The 21,253-nt window shown below is 48.1% G+C and overlaps 1 protein-coding gene across 1 annotated transcript in view; it reads right to left on the bottom strand.

Annotated features, from left to right (window-relative positions):
- LOC149340036 (cell adhesion molecule 1-like) overlaps positions 1-21,253 on the bottom strand; it is a 120,112-nt gene that overhangs the window by 15,172 nt on the left and 83,687 nt on the right. Inside the window, exons 2-5 of the mRNA XM_089550628.1 lie at positions 16,925-17,130; positions 15,999-16,134; positions 5,589-5,722; positions 2,766-2,994 (exon numbers count right to left, since the gene is read on the bottom strand). Coding sequence (XP_089406754.1) covers positions 2,766-2,994; positions 5,589-5,722; positions 15,999-16,134; positions 16,925-17,130 — 705 coding nt within the window. The remainder of the gene's footprint in view (positions 1-2,765; positions 2,995-5,588; positions 5,723-15,998; positions 16,135-16,924; positions 17,131-21,253) is intronic.

Here is a 21,253-nt window from a genome sequence, read left to right as displayed (position 1 = left end):
ATGCGCGGATGGCTCTGATAAAAAGCTTTGTGCCTGAAGGAAACCAAATTTGTGCCACAACCAGTTTATTAAGCGAACCATGGCGAAATCCATGCCCATACGAGGTTTAGCCTAATATTTTCCGCCATTGCTGCTGCACTTAGAGAGTACAAGCGTTTATTTACACGACCCATGCCTGCATTGGTGGTCTTCTGGGTGAAGGAGCAATTGCGAGCTGTGGCGATAATACTCTCCTCCAGAGAGCAAGCTGAACGCTGTGTGTAGGTCTGCATGCGCCGAAATGATGTGAGCAATGCGCTGAAATTTCTTTATTACCTCAGACTGCGAACTCTCCGCAGATGAGGTGAATTGTCAAGCCATGCAAATTTTGGGCAAGACCATTTCTGAGAGAAAAAAAAAAACAAGAAATAAATGGGGTCTAGTGCCGGATTTCAGTCAGGTAACCGATGCGGTCCCCGGTTCAGTCAGGTAACCGGGGACCGCAACGTCGCCACTCGGCTAAAAGCCCGCTCCCGGTGCCGTCGCCGCTGCTCGGTTACTTTACGAAAAGACGGCGTGCGCGTGCGCTTGTGCGTGCGTGTGTGCGTGCGTGCGTGCGTGCGTGCGTGTGTGTGTGTGTGTGTGTGTGTGTGTGTGTGTGTGTGTGTGTGTGTGTGTGTGTGTGTGTGTGTGTGTGTGTGTGTGTGTGTGTGTGTGTGTGTGTGTGTGTGTGTGTGTGTGTGTGTGTGCGTGCGTGCGTGTGAGCGCGCGTGTGTGCATGCGCGCGTGTTTCGGGCGTTGCACATTTTACCACATTGCCCATAAATTTTACCAGACGCTCACTTAGGAAAGCCGCTACAGGGTATTGCGAGCTTACTTTCTGCATCCTTCCTTTCATTCCCTTTATGAAGCCAAAAGCCAGCGGGTGCTCTTGTAGCACTGCAAATACACTATAGACCTCGGTACTCAACACAAAAAGTCTCAAGCAGTCCTTCAATACAAAGTTAGCTGCCCCGCTCCGAAATTTGTCACACAAGCGAGGGCGCTCGGCGCTCTCCACTCACGTCTGACCCCGGTCACTGCGAACAGCGATCTTTTTGCTCTCAAACGCTCCTGCGAATATCGCATGATGGATGCTCACGGACGCTTTTTCCGACGCGGGGATCTCAAGAAACCTCGTGGCACACTTCGCGGCTGGGGCGCCATTTTTATGTATTACTGTCTTTCGAAATCCGAGTGGTTCATTTATGCGTTTATCCTCCTTCCTCTCATCCTCAAGAAGTGGAGAAGAATCGAGCCTGCAGTCGGGAGAATGAACAGAAGCGTGGGTGCACGCTCGTACACTGTGCCAACAAATAAAAAAAAGCCATGGAAGCTCCACCTACATGCGATTACTTCTCTGGTGACAGCTACTAGCCCACAAGAGCGTCGTCTCCTTTTTTTGGTTCCATCTGAGCACGGTGGCTGCTCGCGTGCCCGCAGCTATATCCCCCAAAGGGTCCCCACTCGCGCAAGTTGGCGACTCCCGTAATCCCCTATCCGCCGACTATGAGCGCATCCGCTGGTCCGGATGCCGCACGAAAGGAGCGCCGCAAAGCCCGCTGTAAACAGTCCGGGACGGATGCCCCAGCCCGTACGGCCCGCCTTCCCGTGCTGACCGGAACTCAGAGCTTCTCGGGCCTAGAATTCCACAAATGCTGCCCGTGACAACACATTTTTTTTTTGTTTCAGTGCGGCTGTTCGTTTTTCTTTTTCCTTGAGGCCATTTTCCAAAGCTGTCTAGCCTGCGCAAGAGCTTTAAGGCTATTTATGGAGAGCGATTCGTCCTTGCCCTATCTGCTGTGATCACTCCTTAGTGTTGCCATGTGAAGCCTCTCCCGGATAACGTGAAGTCGTATGACTCACATCTTCGTAACTGAACGTAACGAACGGCAGTCTGTGGTTGGGGGAGACCCGTAAAATCAATACTATTGGATGCGTCTCTGACTTCCAGTGTGACTACAGATGAATTGAAAAATGAGTAGGCGGTAAACATTCATAGCCATCTGCTCGATTCCTCCAAAAAAATATCCCTGGCTGTTCGTGCTTTTCGGAAAGGCTTCAGTCAGTGAAATATAAGCAGCTTTGTGTATTGCAGGCAAACTTTATTTCCCCTGGCAACGCCACTATGCATTCCGTAAATACTGCCAACATCTGTGAAGAAGGCCCTCTCCACCTTTTCCACACATTAAAATTTCTCTCTGTGGGAAGAAGGCATTGTGTATTAAATTCCCAGTTATTGCACAAAAATGACTCTGCCCCACATTTCTGTTGGGGACATGTTGTTTCCTTGTGCGAGCCTTAAGAGTGACTGAATAAATAATAAGCATAAAAATAACGACTATGCTGATATGAAGAGCCCTAGCTATCGAAATAGTAAATTGTGAATCATGCGGTTCAAGGTTCCGAAGGGACACATGGGATATGGGGGACGCTGGAGGCTGTTATGAAGGGTTCTGAAGACCCTCGGAGTTTCTTGTACGTGCACTGACATCGCACATCACACAGGCGTCTTTATATTCCGCCTCCATCGAAATACAGCCGCAGCGTAGAAACCATCTTGAGGGACTAGTTGGTGTTGCATTGTTTCCAGAGCGCCCGTCCAGTTCAGTACCGCTCAATTACGCTTCTATAACGACCACCGCGGTCGGTTTCGAACTCGCGACCTTAAGATCAGCAGCCGGCCGGAACAAATTATTACTGCCAATGACGACAGCACCGCGTCATGGTAAGTGAACCGGGCTCACCGGACACGTCGACGGTGCTCCCGTAGTCCCTGACGGTGATTTCCTCGCTGCTCACAAAGTATGGCAACGCAGCGTGCGAGGCACAGCGAACCTCCATGGCTCCGTGCCACAGGTGGCTGGCCTGCGCCGAGAACCAGAGACGGGAGTGGGCCTGCCACAGGCCCTCTTCCTCCTCGCCCTCCGCCCGGTCGCCACCCTCTTCCACACGCTCGCCGCTGCCCGTAGGAACCTTAGGAAAGAGAGACACAGGTGGGAGGGGGAAAGGGGGGGGGGGGGGGGCAGAAGGCAGGCATGTCATAAACTGTTTATTAAGCGTACCCTAATTATTTCGCGCAAATATTTATTTTCGAGATCTCGGGAAGTGAGAGGACAAGAGTGGACTCGTTGCATGGTTAGGGAGGATTCGACGGATAGCGGATGATTGCATGGTTAAGCGGAGTACGAGTACGTGCACTCATCCTCCGCCTTTACAGCTTGAGAACGTTGGACGCGTTACTGAGGACCCACTACGCAGCCAGATGCCATCATCGGTGCCCAATGAGGTGATTTTTTTTTTACTTTTAACAAACGCTGTAATGAACGCACGCGCCGCTAAGAACGATAAGCAAAATAAGCCCTTACTTCTGTATCAATCTCGAAACAGTATAATAGGGTCTTACGAAGGCTCCAAACAATCTAGTATTCGTTTCCGCAAAGGGCCTACAAAAACAAGCAATAACTATTATCATAGCGCAATGTATTCAGTGAGTACCCCCAAGTTGAAGTAAATTTCAATTTCGGTTGGGTTTGGTTTGGTTTGATATATGGGGTTTAACGTCCCAAAGCGACTCAGGCTATGAGAGACGCCGCAGTGAAGGGCTCCGGAAATTTCGACAACCTGGGGTTCTTTAACGTGCACTGACATCACACAGTACACGGGCCTCTAGAATTTCGCCTCCACAGAAATTGAACCGCCGCGGCCGGGATCGAGCCCGCGTCTTTTGGGACAGCAGTCGAGCACCATGACCACTGTGCCACCGCGGCGGCTCAAATTTCAATTTCGGTGTGATCACCAATACAATAATTAACTGATGGCTAAATACTAATCAACACCGTTCCCGCGTTGAGTCATTGATAAATTCGGCTTCGCCTTAACCATAGTCAAGAGGTTGTCGTTATCTAAGTTGGCAGAGCAGCAGCCCCAGACACGCAGGGGTACCGGGCTAGATTCCTGGACTTGATCGAATTTTTCTTTAACTGTGAAGCTCCTGCGAAAGCTGCGTAGCTTTCCACTACAGCCTTATGGCTGGGCTGAAGTATAGGCTAATGAGCAATTACTTTTTGACTAAAAGTCTTCATACTTGGCAGCCTTCTGCTTCGGTTAACTGACTCCATGTGAAAAGAATATTCCTACGCAGTCCTTGTCAACATCCAGCAACATATAAATATATTTGAAGTCTGAGATCTACGCACGGCAACCGCGCATCCGCTGCGTGCTATAATATTTTCGTGTTATAGGAAACTTGCTTTTACTACGACAAAAAAAAATGGCCGAGGTTCAACGTGGCTTGAACCTAGTCATACGAGCGAAAACTCTGTTAAGCATGGTCTCCACTGTCTCAGATCAAATGTCAAGGTCAAGGCCAAGGGTAACGGTCAATATTCAGTGTCAAAGGTCAAATTGGGCCATACCACCACGCAGTTAAGTTCGGTTTGACCTCGTGAGGAACTGAAGGTCATTGTCTCATCCACATCGAAATCGGAAGCTGTACCCCGAGAAGTAAAGCTTTTCCTCTAAAAAATCCCAGGACGGTTGCCATCTGGTTGGGCAGCACGAAGTGCTGAATATTCAGCTACTTTATTCTTTCTTGCGTGAAACGTCAGTGCAGCGAAAGTTATGCCGGAGGCCAACATCCGCCCAAAGAGAAAGGCCATGAAACGCTTGCGCTTGCAGGAGGCGGTGAGGGTCGGACCTGTAGACGTCTTTGAAATACTCCTGGTGGGTCTCTCTCCGTCCTGGCCTATAGATCCCTATTATCTTCCCTTTCCATCCCTTCTCTATGCAGACCAGCTGGAGGGACTCCGCCAGGATCTAACGAAACCAGGAATTAACAGCTATCGCTGTAAAAAACAAAGCCTTCAGAGTGAACTGTCATGTCGGCAGCCTCTCATTGCGAAAGGCTGTAGCGTTGTAACTTACACGCAACTTGCTTTATTTATGTAACACGGGCTTACAAAGATCACTGGTGAATGCTACTTCGGTTCAAGTCTTTCGAACCGAAAATGACATGGAGACAGTGGCTACTGGCTGGTTGGCATCAATAATGAGCACTTGTTTGTCTTCGTGTTTTTTTTTTCTGCTCTGTCCATGTGCTGCTACGCTGACAAAAACGATGCATCACCAACTAGCCCGACAGCTTGCCCTATTCAATAACTAATGTTTAGATTGTCGAAATACCACTTTAAACCCAAGATTTTACGAAACAGCGTCATCTGAGAATTAAGTGTTTGTTCATGTGCGTAATTTCTGAAACCAAAAAAGACAACGGCAGTTCTTCTGACAAAAGTCAGGCTCTCCCGCATATTTCACTTTTTAGGAACAACTGATACAGTTATTGACAGAAGCGCACGAGATGTGGCTCCTTCAAAAAAAAATTAATTTTCGCGCACTCACAGAAACATAAATACGCTGAAAAGCCAAGAAACACGAGGGTACATATATGCTCCATGGAGTGAGTAACAGAGAACCGCAGCAATATTTTTTTTTCGCTCCACCATATCCCGTAAAATTTTCTACATAGCTGCACCTATCGGGCTACAGATAGCGAATTGCTGGTTGTTTACCTTCCTGTCATTGATGTACCAGGTGAGCGACGCGTTGGGCTTGCTCGGCCCGTAGGAGCATGTCAGGTTGACCAGTTCCCCAATTTGGTACTGGGTCCGCAGCCCTCTAATGACCGGGTCCTCCGGGGGCAGCACTGCGGTGAAAAAGAAAACGGGGAAGCCAGGCAGACGCCTGCTAACGATCGTTCCTGGCGGTCACAGCTAGGAGGCCACGGCAGAGAAGTGTCACTAGAAAGAAAATACGCACGAAGCCCGAAACAAGTTTTGCAAGAAGAGCAGACGCGGGGACCAAAGTTCCTCTGCGCTTGGTGCTTTACCTTACAGCGACAACACTTGTCGCTGCGGCCCAGAGAAGCGGGGCTCGGAAAGTACACATGGAGTTGTCAGTGCTTGTACTATCAAAGAATTGGCGCACCGTTCATTGAAATGTGTTCCCATATGTGCAAGCATGGCAAACAAGTTTCGCCCATAAGTTTCGACGTACGAAAATACTCGCAGTATCTTTCACATCCACTGAATATGTCTCTTGAAGAATTCATGTCGTTCAAACGAAAGAATAAAGCACGCGGCATCCTTGTATTTCCCCTTAGGCTAGCTGTGTTCAGGTAGACCTGTAGGCCAGTTAGCGTTGGAAATGAAGAGCAGCAAGGACCCGGAGCCACAGAAGGTGATGAAACAACGCGGTACTGCCAACTCAACAAAACTGCCAGTAGCGAATTTCTGTCTGTTTCGCCTTATGTCGCTCAGAGTTATTGCGGCTCTTTGTTTCAATAATATTTTCGGCGCTTCGAGACCGGAGGGCATAGATAATCATCATTTAAACGTGTGGGGGCGACCAGTACTTCTGGTGGTCACGTGGTACAATTCTTGGAAGCGAAGCCTTCAGGCGTTTACTGCGTTAGCAGTATAGGCCTTTCCATTGAGGGCTCCCTGGACGTCGCTCCATTATTCGCTGGGCTGTTGTGTGCACGTGGCGCTAGCGCGGTGGAAAGGGCAGCGGAACCGGTCTGCAACAGCCCCGAGAGGAGGTGCTTAGACAACCTCCTCGCCAGGTAGAAAGGTCCTCCGGCGGGTGCGCCTCCACCGGAAAAATTTATCTCTCACCAGCAAGCCACCTTTGACGCTCAAACCCGCCGCGCTGGTTGAGCGACTATGGAGTTCGGCTGCTGATTACGAGGCTGCGGGATCGAATCTCGGCCGCTGCAGTCCAATTAAGATGGAGGCGAAAGGCATAAACGGCGGTGTGTCGTGTGATGCCGGCGTGTGTTGAAGAACCCCAGGTGATATACTTCACAGTCTTCTGCTACGGCGTCTTACAGAGCCCATAGCTTTGGGACATTAAACCACACATTACACCATCGAAAGTAGTCAACCGTGATGACAGAGAACTTTGCACGAAACACCAACACTCTTCAGATTTTGACTGTAGTACATAGTTTTACCGCCCCTCTAAAGCATTTCCTGTTCTTTGGATCCGGATGAATTTTTCTTCAGCTGAGAAGATTTTGATAAAACTGTGTAGCTTTCCTCTCTAGCCGCAAGGCTGCATTGATGTCGGTACTTATGAGTTTTACTTCTTAACTGAAACTTATTCCACCTTGGGGGTTTCCTCTGAACGCACTAAACCACCTTAATTGTATGACATGTAAAAACTATGGCTTGCAGTCCAAAGATAAGAGTTTAACAACACGTACAAGTTTGGCAGCTCTTAGCCACTTTATAAGCGCTTCCAAGCATGTTTGTGTTACTTAATTGCAGCTGTTTGTTTTGTACTCGGTATTCCTTACAGAAACGCCAATAAGCGATGCGAATCATAATGATTCATGTATTTCTTTTTGCCTTTCTTCGCTGTTGTCCGCAGATGAGTGATTAGCACAGGCTTATAATTATCTTCTACCACTTCCAATCATCGACATAGTCAGAGCATAACCAAACTTTCAACGGGTTTATTATTTCAAGCGACCAGCAGCTTTCGCGTGAAAAAGATTTCTCATGTTTTTTTTTTTCTGGCAGTTAAGTTAGTGCAACACGATGGCAAGAAAAAGAGCATCCCAGGTTCCTTCTTGTGCTGCTGAAGCTGCCGTGATGGCATAGCCACAGTGGTTAACTTGCAGCATAGTAGTTTAACGAGCTTGTTCCCCTAATGCAATACGCGCATTGTATATTCAGGTTTCATGCACGAAAGGAGTAGAACCTTCCTTGGCAGTGCCTTTGGGAGATATTCCAAGAGATTCTGAATCCCGGTCCCCTCCTATAAAGAAGACGAGCCTGATTATCAAAAGCGGCAAGATAAAATGTTGATGGACACTCACGTCGCTTTTCGAGAAGAAACATAAGTCCGAAAAATTTATAAGCGCACCCTGCCTTGTCTTTTTTGGCGAGGAACAAGTGCTTGCTGAGTGTCGACGCTTGAAAGTGCGGATTTGCGTCTGTGGTATTCATGGCCGATAAAATATGAGGGCGATTCATTTAGCGTCGTGGTCGACAGCCATTGTTTCGTCTAGCTCGAGCATTTTAAGGGCAAAGATAATTATCACTTGGGCTTGTGAGGGGAAACCTTAAAGAGTGATTTATTGGCATATGAGGCTATTCACTCCGGTCCCTGGCTAGGTAGCTCCTTGCGGAACATCTGCCCACATGGTGATACGATATGCTCCTCACAATGCTGCACCGACAGTGTAATAAGGAGGCCAGAATCAAAGGCAGGGTTCTGCGATATTATTTAATGAGGCTTAGAGCCGTCATAGCAGTTTAGTTCCGGAGTGAAATGGGGCGTTACTGTAATTTCTCAGAGGCGGCGCAGCAGTTCCACTAAGCGGTTCCACTAAGCATGAGGTGTTCCCGTGACACTCTGTGTGGGATCACAAAATATCTGAAATTAAAGCCAGTTGATACCCCTACGACAGCGTTCTAACAGTTTCTGTAGCGGCTGAATGCTCTGGATAACAGCTATAAGAGAAAGGGTATGTCGCTTTTCTGCTACATTGCAGCCACTATTATACACTGAAGTAAGAACGATATATTGCCCATGAGGAGGTGCGGCGATGCTCTTCTTATGAACGATGCATGCATTGTGACAACAGGTCACGAATGTATGTAAAAGTAAGAATACTATACTGAAAACCTCGCCAGTGATCCGGAGCTAATGGGTCTTAACGTTCCAAGGCAACGCCCACTGCAGAGAAATACATCGTAGACGATGACTACTGACTAATTTCGACCAGACTCGTCTCTCCAATGATATCTCAGAAGGTCGACGGTTTTGCAACAAAAAAAAAAGTGCTATTGCGTACGGTACAAGAATAAAAGGAAGACACCGTGCACAACGGGAAAAAAAGGAGGAGGAACGGGCGTGCAAACAATCAGTGCGGAAAATTTTCATAAGGACGCCGTTGGCCATAGCAGTTGTATAAAAAGCGTCCTAGAACGACCAAACGCCAGAGGAAAGAATGACTGTAGGCGCAGCCTCGTAGAAAACAAACCCGAATTACCATCGGAAAAAAAATTAACCCCACGCCCACTGATGACTTTATTTTACCGGGGCTAAAAATTGTAATATCATCTCCTGTATGTCAGTTTCACCTAGCACTATCAATTAATTCGAGAAAATTTTCCTTACCTCAGTAGTGCCCAAATTACAAGTGTGTACATCTAATAGTTGTTCTGCATGTGATGTCATCTAATAAGGTATATCTCAAAGGATGAATTTTTCTCATTTTTTCACCGCCATGCAGCATGTACTATGAACAAAATCTTCTCAGCGGCGTTTATCAGTATCTGTGTTATTTTACCGCCTGATCTTTGTACAGCCATCACTGCACGCCCTTCGCACTGATTTTCCTCCTAAGAGATGCCTGTATGTCTGCGTGAAAATGGATATTCAAGCACTGAGAAATAAGGAGAACAAGAAAAATGAAGAGTGGGATGCAGAAGATAGAAATTTAATGGAAGGAGTGAAAACCAGTTTCGCTGACGTAGTCCCAGAGGCTGCCGGCCACAGTTCACTTCTCCTAATCCCACTCGCGGTTCCACCGCAAGCCCACCTCCCTGCGGAGCCGTTTTCTAATGGGAGCCGTTGCTGGGCACGTCCACAACAAGTGCCACACATCACAAATGTCCGCTGCTGCTGCACATTGAGGGCACCTGCCAGTTGCTGGCCAATCTTTGTCGCGCCACCGATGACGGACAGATGGCGTCAGAGCCGCCCCTGCCCGAATCCGGCACACGGATACCTCCTCCTGCCGAGTAAGACTACAGGGGAGAGGGGGACAACACGGAGGAATTAGAGCGCGTGTTTTCTGGCGCAGAAGTTGCGAATCGGAAACATGGGGCAGGAAGGGATCTGCGGGAAGAGGAGAAGGCGTATCGTCAGCGGCTTCGCCGGGCCGCCGATGCAAGCAAATGACTTCGTCACCTGACATCACCGCCTTTCACGGGGATCCTGTGCTTCACCCGACGCCCAGTGATCACCTGACAAGAGAATCAGCACGCCGATGGCAGCCCAGAAGCCCCAGAAACAGCGGCCACATGCCATCCGCCTATAAATGACCCACTCGGAAAATGAGTGGCTACTGGGCAGGGTCAGTGATGTGGTCACTTAATCATTTATTCTTAATTCCGCAGGAGAGGAAACGCTACGGAAAATGTGTCCGTTGTATGCGAAATCTTTATATGACTAATCGGCAACGAAACCCGCCAACTTTGACCAGCAGCAGTGGCCCGAGAATCACCCCAGTGACGTCACCATGGTCTCGACTGACGTCGCCAAGAGAACGTAAGATAGTGACGTCTACAGCAAAGAAAAATAAAAACTTCTTCCCAAGGTGCGGGGAATTGAACCAAGCACCTTTAGACTGCGAGGCGAGCATGCAATCCATACAACCGCTGTATACGTATCTTGGCGAACGAAGACGAACCTAGTTGTATGTGTTTCCTCGCGACATGACTGAATACAGAGAAAACGGTTTCTCTTCGCTTAATTGAAAAGGAAAACCCACTGAAGTGCGTATATAAGCAAGGATCATCCCCAGTGCGGCATGTGACGCCCGTAAAGTACTTAGCTGTTTGGTTTGGTTTGGTTTGGTTTGGTTTGGTTTGGTTTGGTTTGGTTTGGTTTGGTTTGGTTTGGTTTGGTTTGGTTTGGTTTGGTTTGGTTTGGTTTGGTTTGGTTTGGTTTGGTTTGGTTTGGTTTGGTTTATGGGGTTTAACGTCCCAAAGCGACTCAGGCTATGAAAGACGCCGTAGTGAAGGGCTCCGGAAATTTCGACCACCTGTGGTTCTTTAACGTGCACTGACATCGCACAGTGCACGGGCCTCGAGAATTTCGCCTTCATTGAAATTCAACCGCCGCGGCCGGGATCGAACCCGCGTCTTTAGGGTCAGCAGCCGAGCACCACGTCGGCGTACTTAGCTGTAAAACCTACTAATAAACCTTACTTGGAACTCCCATTTTAATAGTATCTTTTCACTCGTATTCCGTAAGCTCTGTTATCTCAGGCATAATCTTGGAAGCACCTCTCCTAACTTAGAGCCCTTAAACTGTAATACTCTGATTAGGCCAAAGCTCGAATCGGCTTGCATAATTTGGCCGCATATCAAATGTAACATAAGGAAACTTAAACCCAACCCTATGAACACCCAAAAATCTGACCTGTGTTCTTTGACCATGTTTGATATCGTTACAATATTATTTCTGATATATTATTGTGGCTGTTATGTAATTTTGTTCCTCTAATTTTGATTTTTCTGAATGTCCCCTTCCTGCCTAGACCCAACCGTGGTCTGCAGTATGTAGGTAAATAAGTGAATAAAAATAAACAAATAAACAGTGGCGCGAAAAGACGAAGCCTAATGGAATGCGCTGCCTAGCGTAGCTCAGTGTTCGCGTCAGCTGGCCCCGCACCAAAGTCCCAGTGCTGTCGTGGCGCCGACGCAGCGGGGTCAGCGCGTGGGGCCATTTTCACCCGGCTGGTCGAAAACCGCGAAAAACGCCAGCGGAAACGGTCCGGGATGGTGCGCGCGACGCGCAGCCGCACGCGCTCTCTGGCCGGGTCTTCGCCGCCGCTCCGCTGCGCTTTCCGCGGTGCAGAAAGGAATAAAGCGGCGCACTCGGGCGCGTCCTGCAAGCCTGCGAGCCGTGAGCGCAAAAAAGCGGAGATCGAGCGAAACAAACAACTAATGCGATCCTCTTTGAAACCGCTGGCGTGTCGGCTTCGCCTCGTTTCCCTTATTTGAAGCCATCGGAGATTGAAAACGCTGCTGGCTTAGAAACCTGAAAGAGCGATGAGTGGCGCAATGGCGCGAACACAAAGGAGCAAACAGTCGCCGATACTCTGCGAGAGCCAATCGCGAACACTCTGCGGCTCGGATTTAGCTGCAACCGGCAAAAGAGGAGGGGGCGACGCCAGTTTATGCAATGGTGCGCAAAATCTGGAAGGAGATCAGACGCTTCAGTTCAGCAGAACCGAGCCGCGCGCAAAGGGCAAAGCGCACAACGGCTTGTTTCGAGCTCGCTTCAGTTTGCTAGTATGTAGTAAGCATGTAAGCAATGGCTAAGGCCATTGCTTACAGCATCTTTTACGCACGTGCGCGCGCGCACGCACGCACGCACGCACACGCACGCACGCACGCACGCACGCACACACACACACACACACACACACACACACACACACACACACACACACACACACACACACACACACACACACACACACACACACACAGACAATGAAGAATCCATCCCTGTTATCGGTTTGATTTGCTTTGTTTTTCCGCCATGTCGTAGTCAATTCTTATCAGGTGTTAATTTTTGGACGGAAAAAGATTTTCACAATTTTGAGGTTACGATCAAATGTCTAAACTCAGAGCAGACTTTGGCTCTCCGCATTGCTTGGGACAACCCCCCCCCCCACCCCCCCCCCCCACACACACACACATACCTCACCTCTCCCCCTGCGACTTCTCCGTCGCTTTCCTGGCTTCCTTCAAATGCATTAGCTGCAATGTTTCTTTTCCAGATAGGAAGCACTATCCAGCTCGTCATGCTGCGTTGCGCAGGCTCCCGTCTTTCATAAATTCGCTCTGCGACTCCTTGCCTCCTGATCTCTCGTGTAGTGATAAGCGCCCGCCTCACTGTTTTCCTTCTCTTCGTCTCATGGTTGCGCTCCCTCATTTTTCGCCATAAGAAATTTGCCCTTCCCTTTCTCCAAGCGATCGTTCATCGCAGCCTCTATATGACCTCACCGCAGCATTCGAACCTGCGCAAAGAGCATGCGCCAGCATGAATCCTCTGTCCCGTGCTTTGTTGCAGCCGATACTCTGGCAAATCTTCTCGCACAAGCACTCTTTGCAAGGAAGAAATTTGGGCGAGTTATGATTTTGTTCACAGCGCAACAAGAACGGGAAAGACGGTAGAAGAAAGAGTAACACAAACAAGCGCTGATTATCAACTAGTTTTTATTGAAGAACAGAAGGGGTATATATAGAAACACTTATCAAGCACACAGACGTTTTCTGGAAGGCACGTGGGAGTTCAGATACCTCAATTCCCTCTCGGATAAGGCAATGGAAGGGCTGCTGTTACATAAACTGCCTTTCTGGTGAATATAAAAGGCCTCCATTATCTCGCGTGTGACCTTATCGCCGTGTCGGAACAGGATGCGCGGTTCTTATAATCGGCTACGCATTTGCTTGTGTGTGCTTGATAAGTGTTTCTATATATACCCCTTCTTTTCTTCAATAAAAACTAGTTGATAGTCAGCGCTCGTTTGTGTTACTCTTTCGACTTTCGTCTTTCCCGTTCTTGTTGCGCTGTGAACAAAATCATGAACACTCTTTGCACTCTATCCACCTATGTTCCAGCCGAAAATCTATGACCGTGGCGTGTTGGAAATAAGGCTCTAACTGCGAACCACAGACCACAGCACTGACACTTTTCTTACTCCGCTTGCAGGCTAATTTCTGTGAAAGGCCACGCTCACAAAACTGAAGGAAACAAAATGCAAAAAGCATTTTCGCTGAAATAAGTTTTCCGCTTTGTTCTACGGATGTACCTGTTCTCTCGGAAGCGAAAATTGGGTTGTTTTATTCTCGGGATATCGATCCGGTACCAGGCCACGAGCCTGCTCACCATGAAGCTTTAAAAAGCATTCTATTCATTCATTTGCGCAGCCAATAAACAAAAAAGAAATGTTTGCCACGAGCGTTCTTTGCTCACTGAGAACGGAAATGTTCGGAACGGCGCATTTGTTAGAGGAGAAAAGAAGTTCTGCCGCTATAATCAACTTACGCTTACTTTCTGCATATTTTATTCAAAGGCTACCAACTCTAATTAATAAATTGACCCCGAGCAGGTTGCCTCAGACGAAATTGCTTTTCTGTATCTGCGATGGAGAAGAGCTCGAGAGTTCTTCGCGCACAATACACGCATGAGCTCATGCAGAGCCATTTGAACTTTATAATCAAATTTTCCGATCATTCTAACGAACCGCAGATGTCATCAAGAACTTAAAAGGGAAGCTAAAATTAGAGCCTGGTCAGTGGCGGCTCGATTCAAGTGAGTTTCGTCGAAATAATTTCTTGCGGATTATTACTGAAGTTCTTCATACAAGCAGAGTAGCTAATTGTTTGCGTCTCTTGAGTCGGCAGTGTTGATCATTCTTTTCATGTCCGATATATTGCGGATACGAGTGACACCCCAATTGTCCGTGCTTCTCGGTACGGGAAAGAGTATAATTAATGTAATTATTACCTCTGAATAATGCTTACTTAGAGCAGAAAAACAACAGATATATTGAGTATGGCTGCTGCTCATTGGCTGCTCCCGACTGGGCGAGGAATGCAGGAAGGAGCGCATAGGAAGACGCAGACCTGCAATGCGGCCAAGAACGCAAGTTAGCAGCAAGCAATGATAAGTTGTCGCATAACCCGCCGGACTTGGGGTATTCATTGTTGTGTGCACACGGGTACGCATGTCGAGACGACGTGACTTAATATAGCAGTAGCGTTCATTAAGGTTTTCTTCCTGGGCTGTAAATTTTACGTAAAAGTTTGGAATTGAAGGATGTTACGTGCGAATGATTATCTCAAATGTACACTCCCCCATAATGCAACACTTGTGGAAAGCGAGTAAACTAGCGGTGATGCACTCACGTCACAGGTGCACCAGTCTGTGCATACAGCGGTGAAAGAAAAAGTAGCCGTCAAGGCCGACAGCGCAGCGAACTGGTGGCCTATTGATCACTAGACAAGCGCGAATCCTTTACGTGCTCTTTCGTCTTGAAAAACAGCGAGAACTTGAGGAGGACTTCTGAGAAGCTCTTAGACGAGGAGGTTTTGAAGGGGAGGTGACGTCCTATCCATTTTACAGAACATTCCTTCAAGCTTCCTGGCAAGAAAAATGGGGTCCAGTGTAGTTTTCTCTATGGAACATATCTCACCCCCTAAATCTCCCATTCGATGGGACGAGATTTGGGCGTGTGAACAACAGAAAGCCTCCTTCATAATTCGAAAAGCATGCAAAAAGAGTAGTGCCTGCGCGGCCGAGGGGCATCGCTCTTAATGGGGACAATATTGAAAAGTAGTGAGCACTAAGAAATACGACATCGCATATATCCATTTTAATGCGGCGTCTTCCAGTTCCGTCCCTTGAAAAGAAAAAGAAGTTTTGAGCACAGAAGGAAATCTCACTGAACAGCGCTCATGTACCCATATTCAGTACCTGTGCTGGGCATTCTACCGCGCAAAAATGGGCACTGAATTGCAGGCTCGTTCAGAGAATGGGCACTAAGTATATTCAAGCAGACCAAGACCGCACTGATTTCTGTAGCGAGTCTGTCAGACGACGCACACCCATTTAGCTCCCCCTCACAGTCAGTTTTTTTTTTTTTTATGCGAAGCATACTAGCCGCACAACCGAGCTCTTCCTTGCTGCGCCGCGCGCGGCCGCGTAGCTACCACTTGACCTACATCGGCGCACCACGTGATATGACGTCACAACAGCTGTGAAAGCTGGGGCTCAACTCGTGCGCTCGCTTGCGGACGCACAGCCTCCACCGGCGGCCTAACTCCCGCTCCTTCCGCTAGGGGCGCTGACGTCACAACAGCTGTGAAAGCTGGGGCTCAACTCGTGCGCTCGCTTGCGGACGCGCAGCCTCCGCCGGCGGTATGCTTCGCATCCTAGGCTTAACCATAAGCTAAGCCAGGCCATTTTTTTTTTCTTTTTTAAACTGTCGGAGCTATAGCGAGGGAGAACCAGTTCCGGACGTCTTATATTTCGAAGTGTCGATTTTAATCGCGCTGTGAGGCTTGCTGCCAACTTCTTCATGGACGGACACCGCACGCGTAGCGAGTTGCGGCCCTGGCGGCACTATACAAGACCATCTCTCGGATACTTGTGCGTGGTCTCACCGTAGACGACCATCTCCTTCTGGGCGCGCTCTGTCTGGAAGGAGGGCGACTCGGCCGACACCTCGCAGCGGTACTTGCCCTCCGAGTGCAGGTCCACCCCGGTCAGGTAGAGGTCGCTGGTGTTCGACCGAGACAGCTATTCGCAGAGGCAGATAAAGGGGGGGGGGGGGGGGGGGGAACAAAAGAGAGAGTTTAGGCCCATAGTACCCGTGGAGCAGACGCCATAAATTATAAAGACACTTAAGAGGTACGACGCGACAGCGTGAATGGTTATTGGCTACTTACTTTCTTATTACCTCTTTCTAATTGCACGCAATCATTAGCATATATCAGCAGGCATAGTAGATCTGCGTGATACGCCACAAGAAACACAAGGTCGCCCTTTAACCCGGTCGAACGAACGAACCCATGACTCTTGGGCTGCTTGCCCGACTCGCAGCCCAAGGGTCATCGGTTCGATTCCCAACTAATTATCCGAGTTTTCTTTTTAGCGTAATTAATTTACTTTACATCTTTACATGTCATAATGTTATTTCAGACGTGCTAAGACCTCAAAATCACAACTAAAACGGAAGTTTTTAATCACTTTCAATCCACAGATGAACGTGTGACATCCTCTCGACCAATCGAGATTTTCTCGACATGCCAACGCGAACAACTACAGTTGTTTCTCCACTGAACGGGATACAAACGCTTTCGTGTAGCACTTTCAACTATTGCCACTCTGTGGGAACTTCGCTGGATTGCACTGCTTGGTAATCTATTGGAGCTCGGAGCGAGAAATAGAGCTCAACCACTATTCTTGGTGGTCAGCTAACGAGAAAGGTAGTGTGCCTTACTTAACCTGGTACCACTTGGTTACTGCGTGAGTAAAAATCGGGCGATATATGCTACGGCTCTGTGGTCGAGAACAGAAATCCTCTTACGTCGATGTGGATGCCGGGCATGTTGTAGACCTTGGTGCGGGGCGTCTCGCTGGGCAGGTAGCGGTATATCTCGACGTTGTTCTTGTACCACTTGATGGAGTACAGCTGGTCCCGCTCCAGGTCGTAGCTGCAGTTGAGCCACGCGGGCTGCCCGTGGCGAGCCACCGAGGGAACGTCCAGCCGCAGGAGACGCAGTCCGCTGCCCGCTGCGCCATAGAGAAGAGGAAAGAGACAAAAGCGTGCGTAATTGAGAGTTTTTGAGGCACCGGAGGACGGAATGTGCGCTGACAGACTGTGGGTTGGTTATAAGCGCACTTTTTTACGAAAGTGATCAGAGTTCTTTGATCGTGCCACTTGCGAAGCGCCCATGAAACCGATTTATCAAAAATCGGCGCTCTGAGTGGGCCATCATTAGGAGGCTAGCGGGATGTCACGTCAACAGCTGCATTCATATGAACAGCCAATAGCTTTGCGGAAAAAATAGTTGAAAGGTGTTGCCACTAACATGCTGATGAGCTCAGAATATGAACACGCAATAAGTGCACATCCTTTGAACGATTTGGAGGGGATGGGATCCTTAGGTTCATTCTCTAAGCAGCTCATTCGCCCTCCGCAGTTAACGGCTATGCAACCGACAGTGCGATCCTTCACCCCAACAGCGCCTACACGTGACACGCGGAAAGTAAACACTGCGGAGTGAAAAGACCAGCGTCACGCGCCTTTCGCCATCATTCGGACCGCGTCGGTAGGGTCGCTGATGCCCACAGCCGGGGACCTTTTCGCCTCCCGTTGCGACGGCCATCCATTAACATTAACCGGAGCAGCTCCGCGGCTGAGACTGCGTTCCCTGGCCACAAGGGGAAAAGGGGAGCTCACCATCTCTGCGAGAGATTAACAGGACTCGCATGGCAATAGGAGCAGTAATTAGGACCGTAAATGCTAATATCCAGCCTTTCGCAGTTTACTCTTGTTACCGCATTAGCACCGGGTTGCCGTGGAGCTCCACTTTTCTCTTGGCATGGCACGCTTGGTGGCTCTGGGACAGAAAAACTGCCAAAGTGTATCAGAGCAATGACAGATGCGTAGAACATGGGCGCTCGCAGACAAAGACATTAAATATATTCCGTGTCCGATTCGAGGCCTTCCGCCATGGTGCCGAATTCATGGCGTGCTCGCACGGAAATAAGACCAACAGGTGGTAAAAAAAAATTCGCGCAGTAATTGTAGAAAAACGTGTATTACGAAAGATTTGCGCTAAAGCTAATGACAGCTGCACTTTGGTTTGAGTTAGCTCGATCTGGTTTGATTAAGTTGATGTCTTTTTTTTTCGATTACATAAATACAAAGGAAGAACTACACTGACGTCGAAGACCACTCCCTTTAGACGCACTATGTAAACTGTTATAAACACCCAAACAGCTTGCTGTAGTGCGTTGCCATAGCGCGTGCAGTGACGTCATGCGTGATGCATGACGTCACTGGCCGCTGCATGTTGCCCAACAGGGGTGACGCGAGATACTACGTCAGCGTAGTCAGCGCAGACACTGCAGAACGGAAAAATGCTCCCTTCACAGCTCTTGATGTAAAGAAAAAAAACCTTCTACTTAAAGCACATCTTATGCCAATAACTCAAGCCCTCTACGAAGATGGAGGATTTAACTGCAAAGTGAAGGGTAACAAGCACTAAACTAGTTCCGTGTAGCTTAAAAAGAAAGAAAGCGATCAGCGAATATGGCGAGAAAATATTTGATTCATGATTGCCACTTACTGGGCCATTGCGATTCGCTAGGCGTTATCGTTCCGAATGGCACGCGTTACCAAACTGCGTCACCTCTGCGCAGTGAACTATGCTACTACTGTGTATGGGCTCGCTGTATACATGTATTTCTACATGAAGTGAGGACTGCTGCTGTTGCGCCCAGTGGGACCAGGCCTACAGGACCAGGACTAGTGAGGCCAGGCCCAGTGGAAAAGGCTAGCCGTCTTCTTTTGACCATGCCCCGCAGGCAGTGTCATGTATTATTCAAACAAGAAATGTATAAATAAAGAGATAAATAAAATCAGCGTGAACGGGAGTCGGAAAGCGTGTTCAACAGCGTAATTTCCCGGCGTATCCCGTACAATGCAGGCTGTAAACATGTGAACAGTTTTTAGTTGTACTCGCATTAGTACATATATTACTGCGCCGTTTTCGCAGAAATGGCATTTGTGAACATATTTGGCAAACCAAGGACCAAGTTCCCGCCGCCAGTGATGCAGGAGGCGAGCTGAGAGATGGCTCACCGAAAAAAAGTTAACCCTGGGCAAAACTCTCTCAAATTTCAACTCTCGTACCGTAACATAGGCAGGTGATCGATAAGTATTGAATTTTGGTATCGGTTTACCCCGTATTACTGGTTGAATGGAAAAAAATTTGCCACAGCGGAAAGCTGATAAAGTCGAGAAACAAGCTTGAATATCAAGGTGCTCAATTCGGAAAAGCCGATGCATGAGAGCAGTGGAAAATTTCAGGAGAGCGCGCCGTTCGTAAGAAGCCCCTCTGCGCCACCCGAAATACGGCGCAGGGAAACCTGGCCGCGAAACGAGCCAGAATAAAACTCACTGGAGTCAAAGCTCCCTCGAGTGGCTTTCGAAACACAGACGGCGAATTAATTCTTACTGCGCTTGGTATTCTCGAAGAGCAGCCAGGTTTCTCGTGGCAGACAAAGATGGAAGAAAAGTTGTGTACATTGCGCTAATTGGTCTCTAGAAAAGTGGTGCCGGCTGAAAGTCGGGAGCGGTTAAGTGTGAGCGCCAGAAACTACAGAAGAAGAACAAATGCTGAAGGATGAAGACTAGGAAGAAGAAAAAGATCTGACTCTGGACTAGTTAAAGCAGAAATTGAAAGTCCTCTCGAGAGTTAAGGGGGCGTCCGTGAAATTTTCTTAGGCACTAATTATTCGCGCCGAAGGCTTCATTAAAACTTTCCCTAACTGACTGCTCTCGATTACGAGCCGTCCGCGACAGTGCCCGGCTCAGGAACGCACCGGGGGAGGAAAAATCACTGTCGGTGCGCAGCCGACTGAAGACAAAAACCGGAAAAAAGTCGGCAATTCAAAGATCTTAAGAGGCTTGACTTGGTTCTTCTAATGAAGCTGCCTCGAGATTAAGAGTTTAGACTGTCTGCCCTGCCAAGAGACCGTACTTTTAGTGAGCGTTACCTTTGGAAAGGAAATCCACAAATATTACACTCTAACTTGAGACACTTGGAGCATTTGTTTCAGGGATAGCACAGGCTACTAGGACACGTGTTTGTTGGCGTCCATGTTGCCTTCTACGTAAACGTTGGCTCATACCATCGCCCCGAGTGCGCGTTACGTTTCCTGGAATCTTGTTTCCTAGGATGATTCGGAGCAACAAAAGAAGGTTTTTCTACACATGATATGGCCATGTCTGAAATTCGTGCCACCTTCAATAAAAGGCAGTAGATACTACATTTTTAATAGCAGCAGCATGCTTCTTCACAGTAAAACTTTAAACGAAGTAAACAAGACTGATGGTGGGAATAGTTTTTGAGTATATGATTTCTTTCTATCTATCACAATAAATAGTGGTTGGAAAGTTAATGCATTACGTAGCTCACTAAGCCCGTTTTTATGTCGAGTGGCTATTGCTAGTTTCTGATATAGTGTGACTAAAAATTACGATATTACAAAGGACAAGGGCTTGAGCCAAGGAATAAAGAGTGAAATTTTGTACACACAGAGTGACTTCCCATTACACACTATTGCTAACACACGGGACACCAGTTTACGTGTACAGACACGTCAGTTTAACAGACGCTTAGACCAGTCGATAGAACTGGCTTGGTCATGTGATGCTGCAATGCATTCCAGGACCCCCGCCAGAAAACTAGACACTTAAAAACGGGGATATATGCTAGCAGTCGTTGTGTGTCCTGTGTGCCAGCTACGGCTCTGTGCGTCGCAGTCTTTTTTTTTTTTTTGATGCAGTTCTTCTCTTATCCATCCGTCGCATTGCCTTCCCGAGCTTCCACTGGCACCAGCTCTGCCTAATATTCACTCTCCGCCGTCGACAGGATGGCAATCAGTTCTATCCTGCGTTTGTTTTTAAAACTCTATTTGCGCCTGTAAAGCTGACGTTCACTCTGTTTAATTCCTTCCACAATACTGTAAAGCAACAATTTTGTGATGTTGGGGAACAGGAGAATTTCCAAGAAAAGCTTGTAGCACATCCGTTGTAGTCAAAAATGAAAGCGCTATATCTGAACAGTATATATTTGTTAGGAGACACTTTCAGAGCTTATTTTCTTGCAACAGCCTACTTTCC

The sequence above is a fragment of the Amblyomma mixtum genome, chromosome 6 (assembly GCF_055824585.1).
Source record: "Amblyomma mixtum isolate Tamu chromosome 6, ASM5582458v1, whole genome shotgun sequence".
In the NCBI taxonomy this organism is placed as follows: domain Eukaryota; kingdom Metazoa; phylum Arthropoda; class Arachnida; order Ixodida; family Ixodidae; genus Amblyomma; species Amblyomma mixtum.
This window is presented reverse-complemented; position numbering and strand designations above follow the sequence as displayed.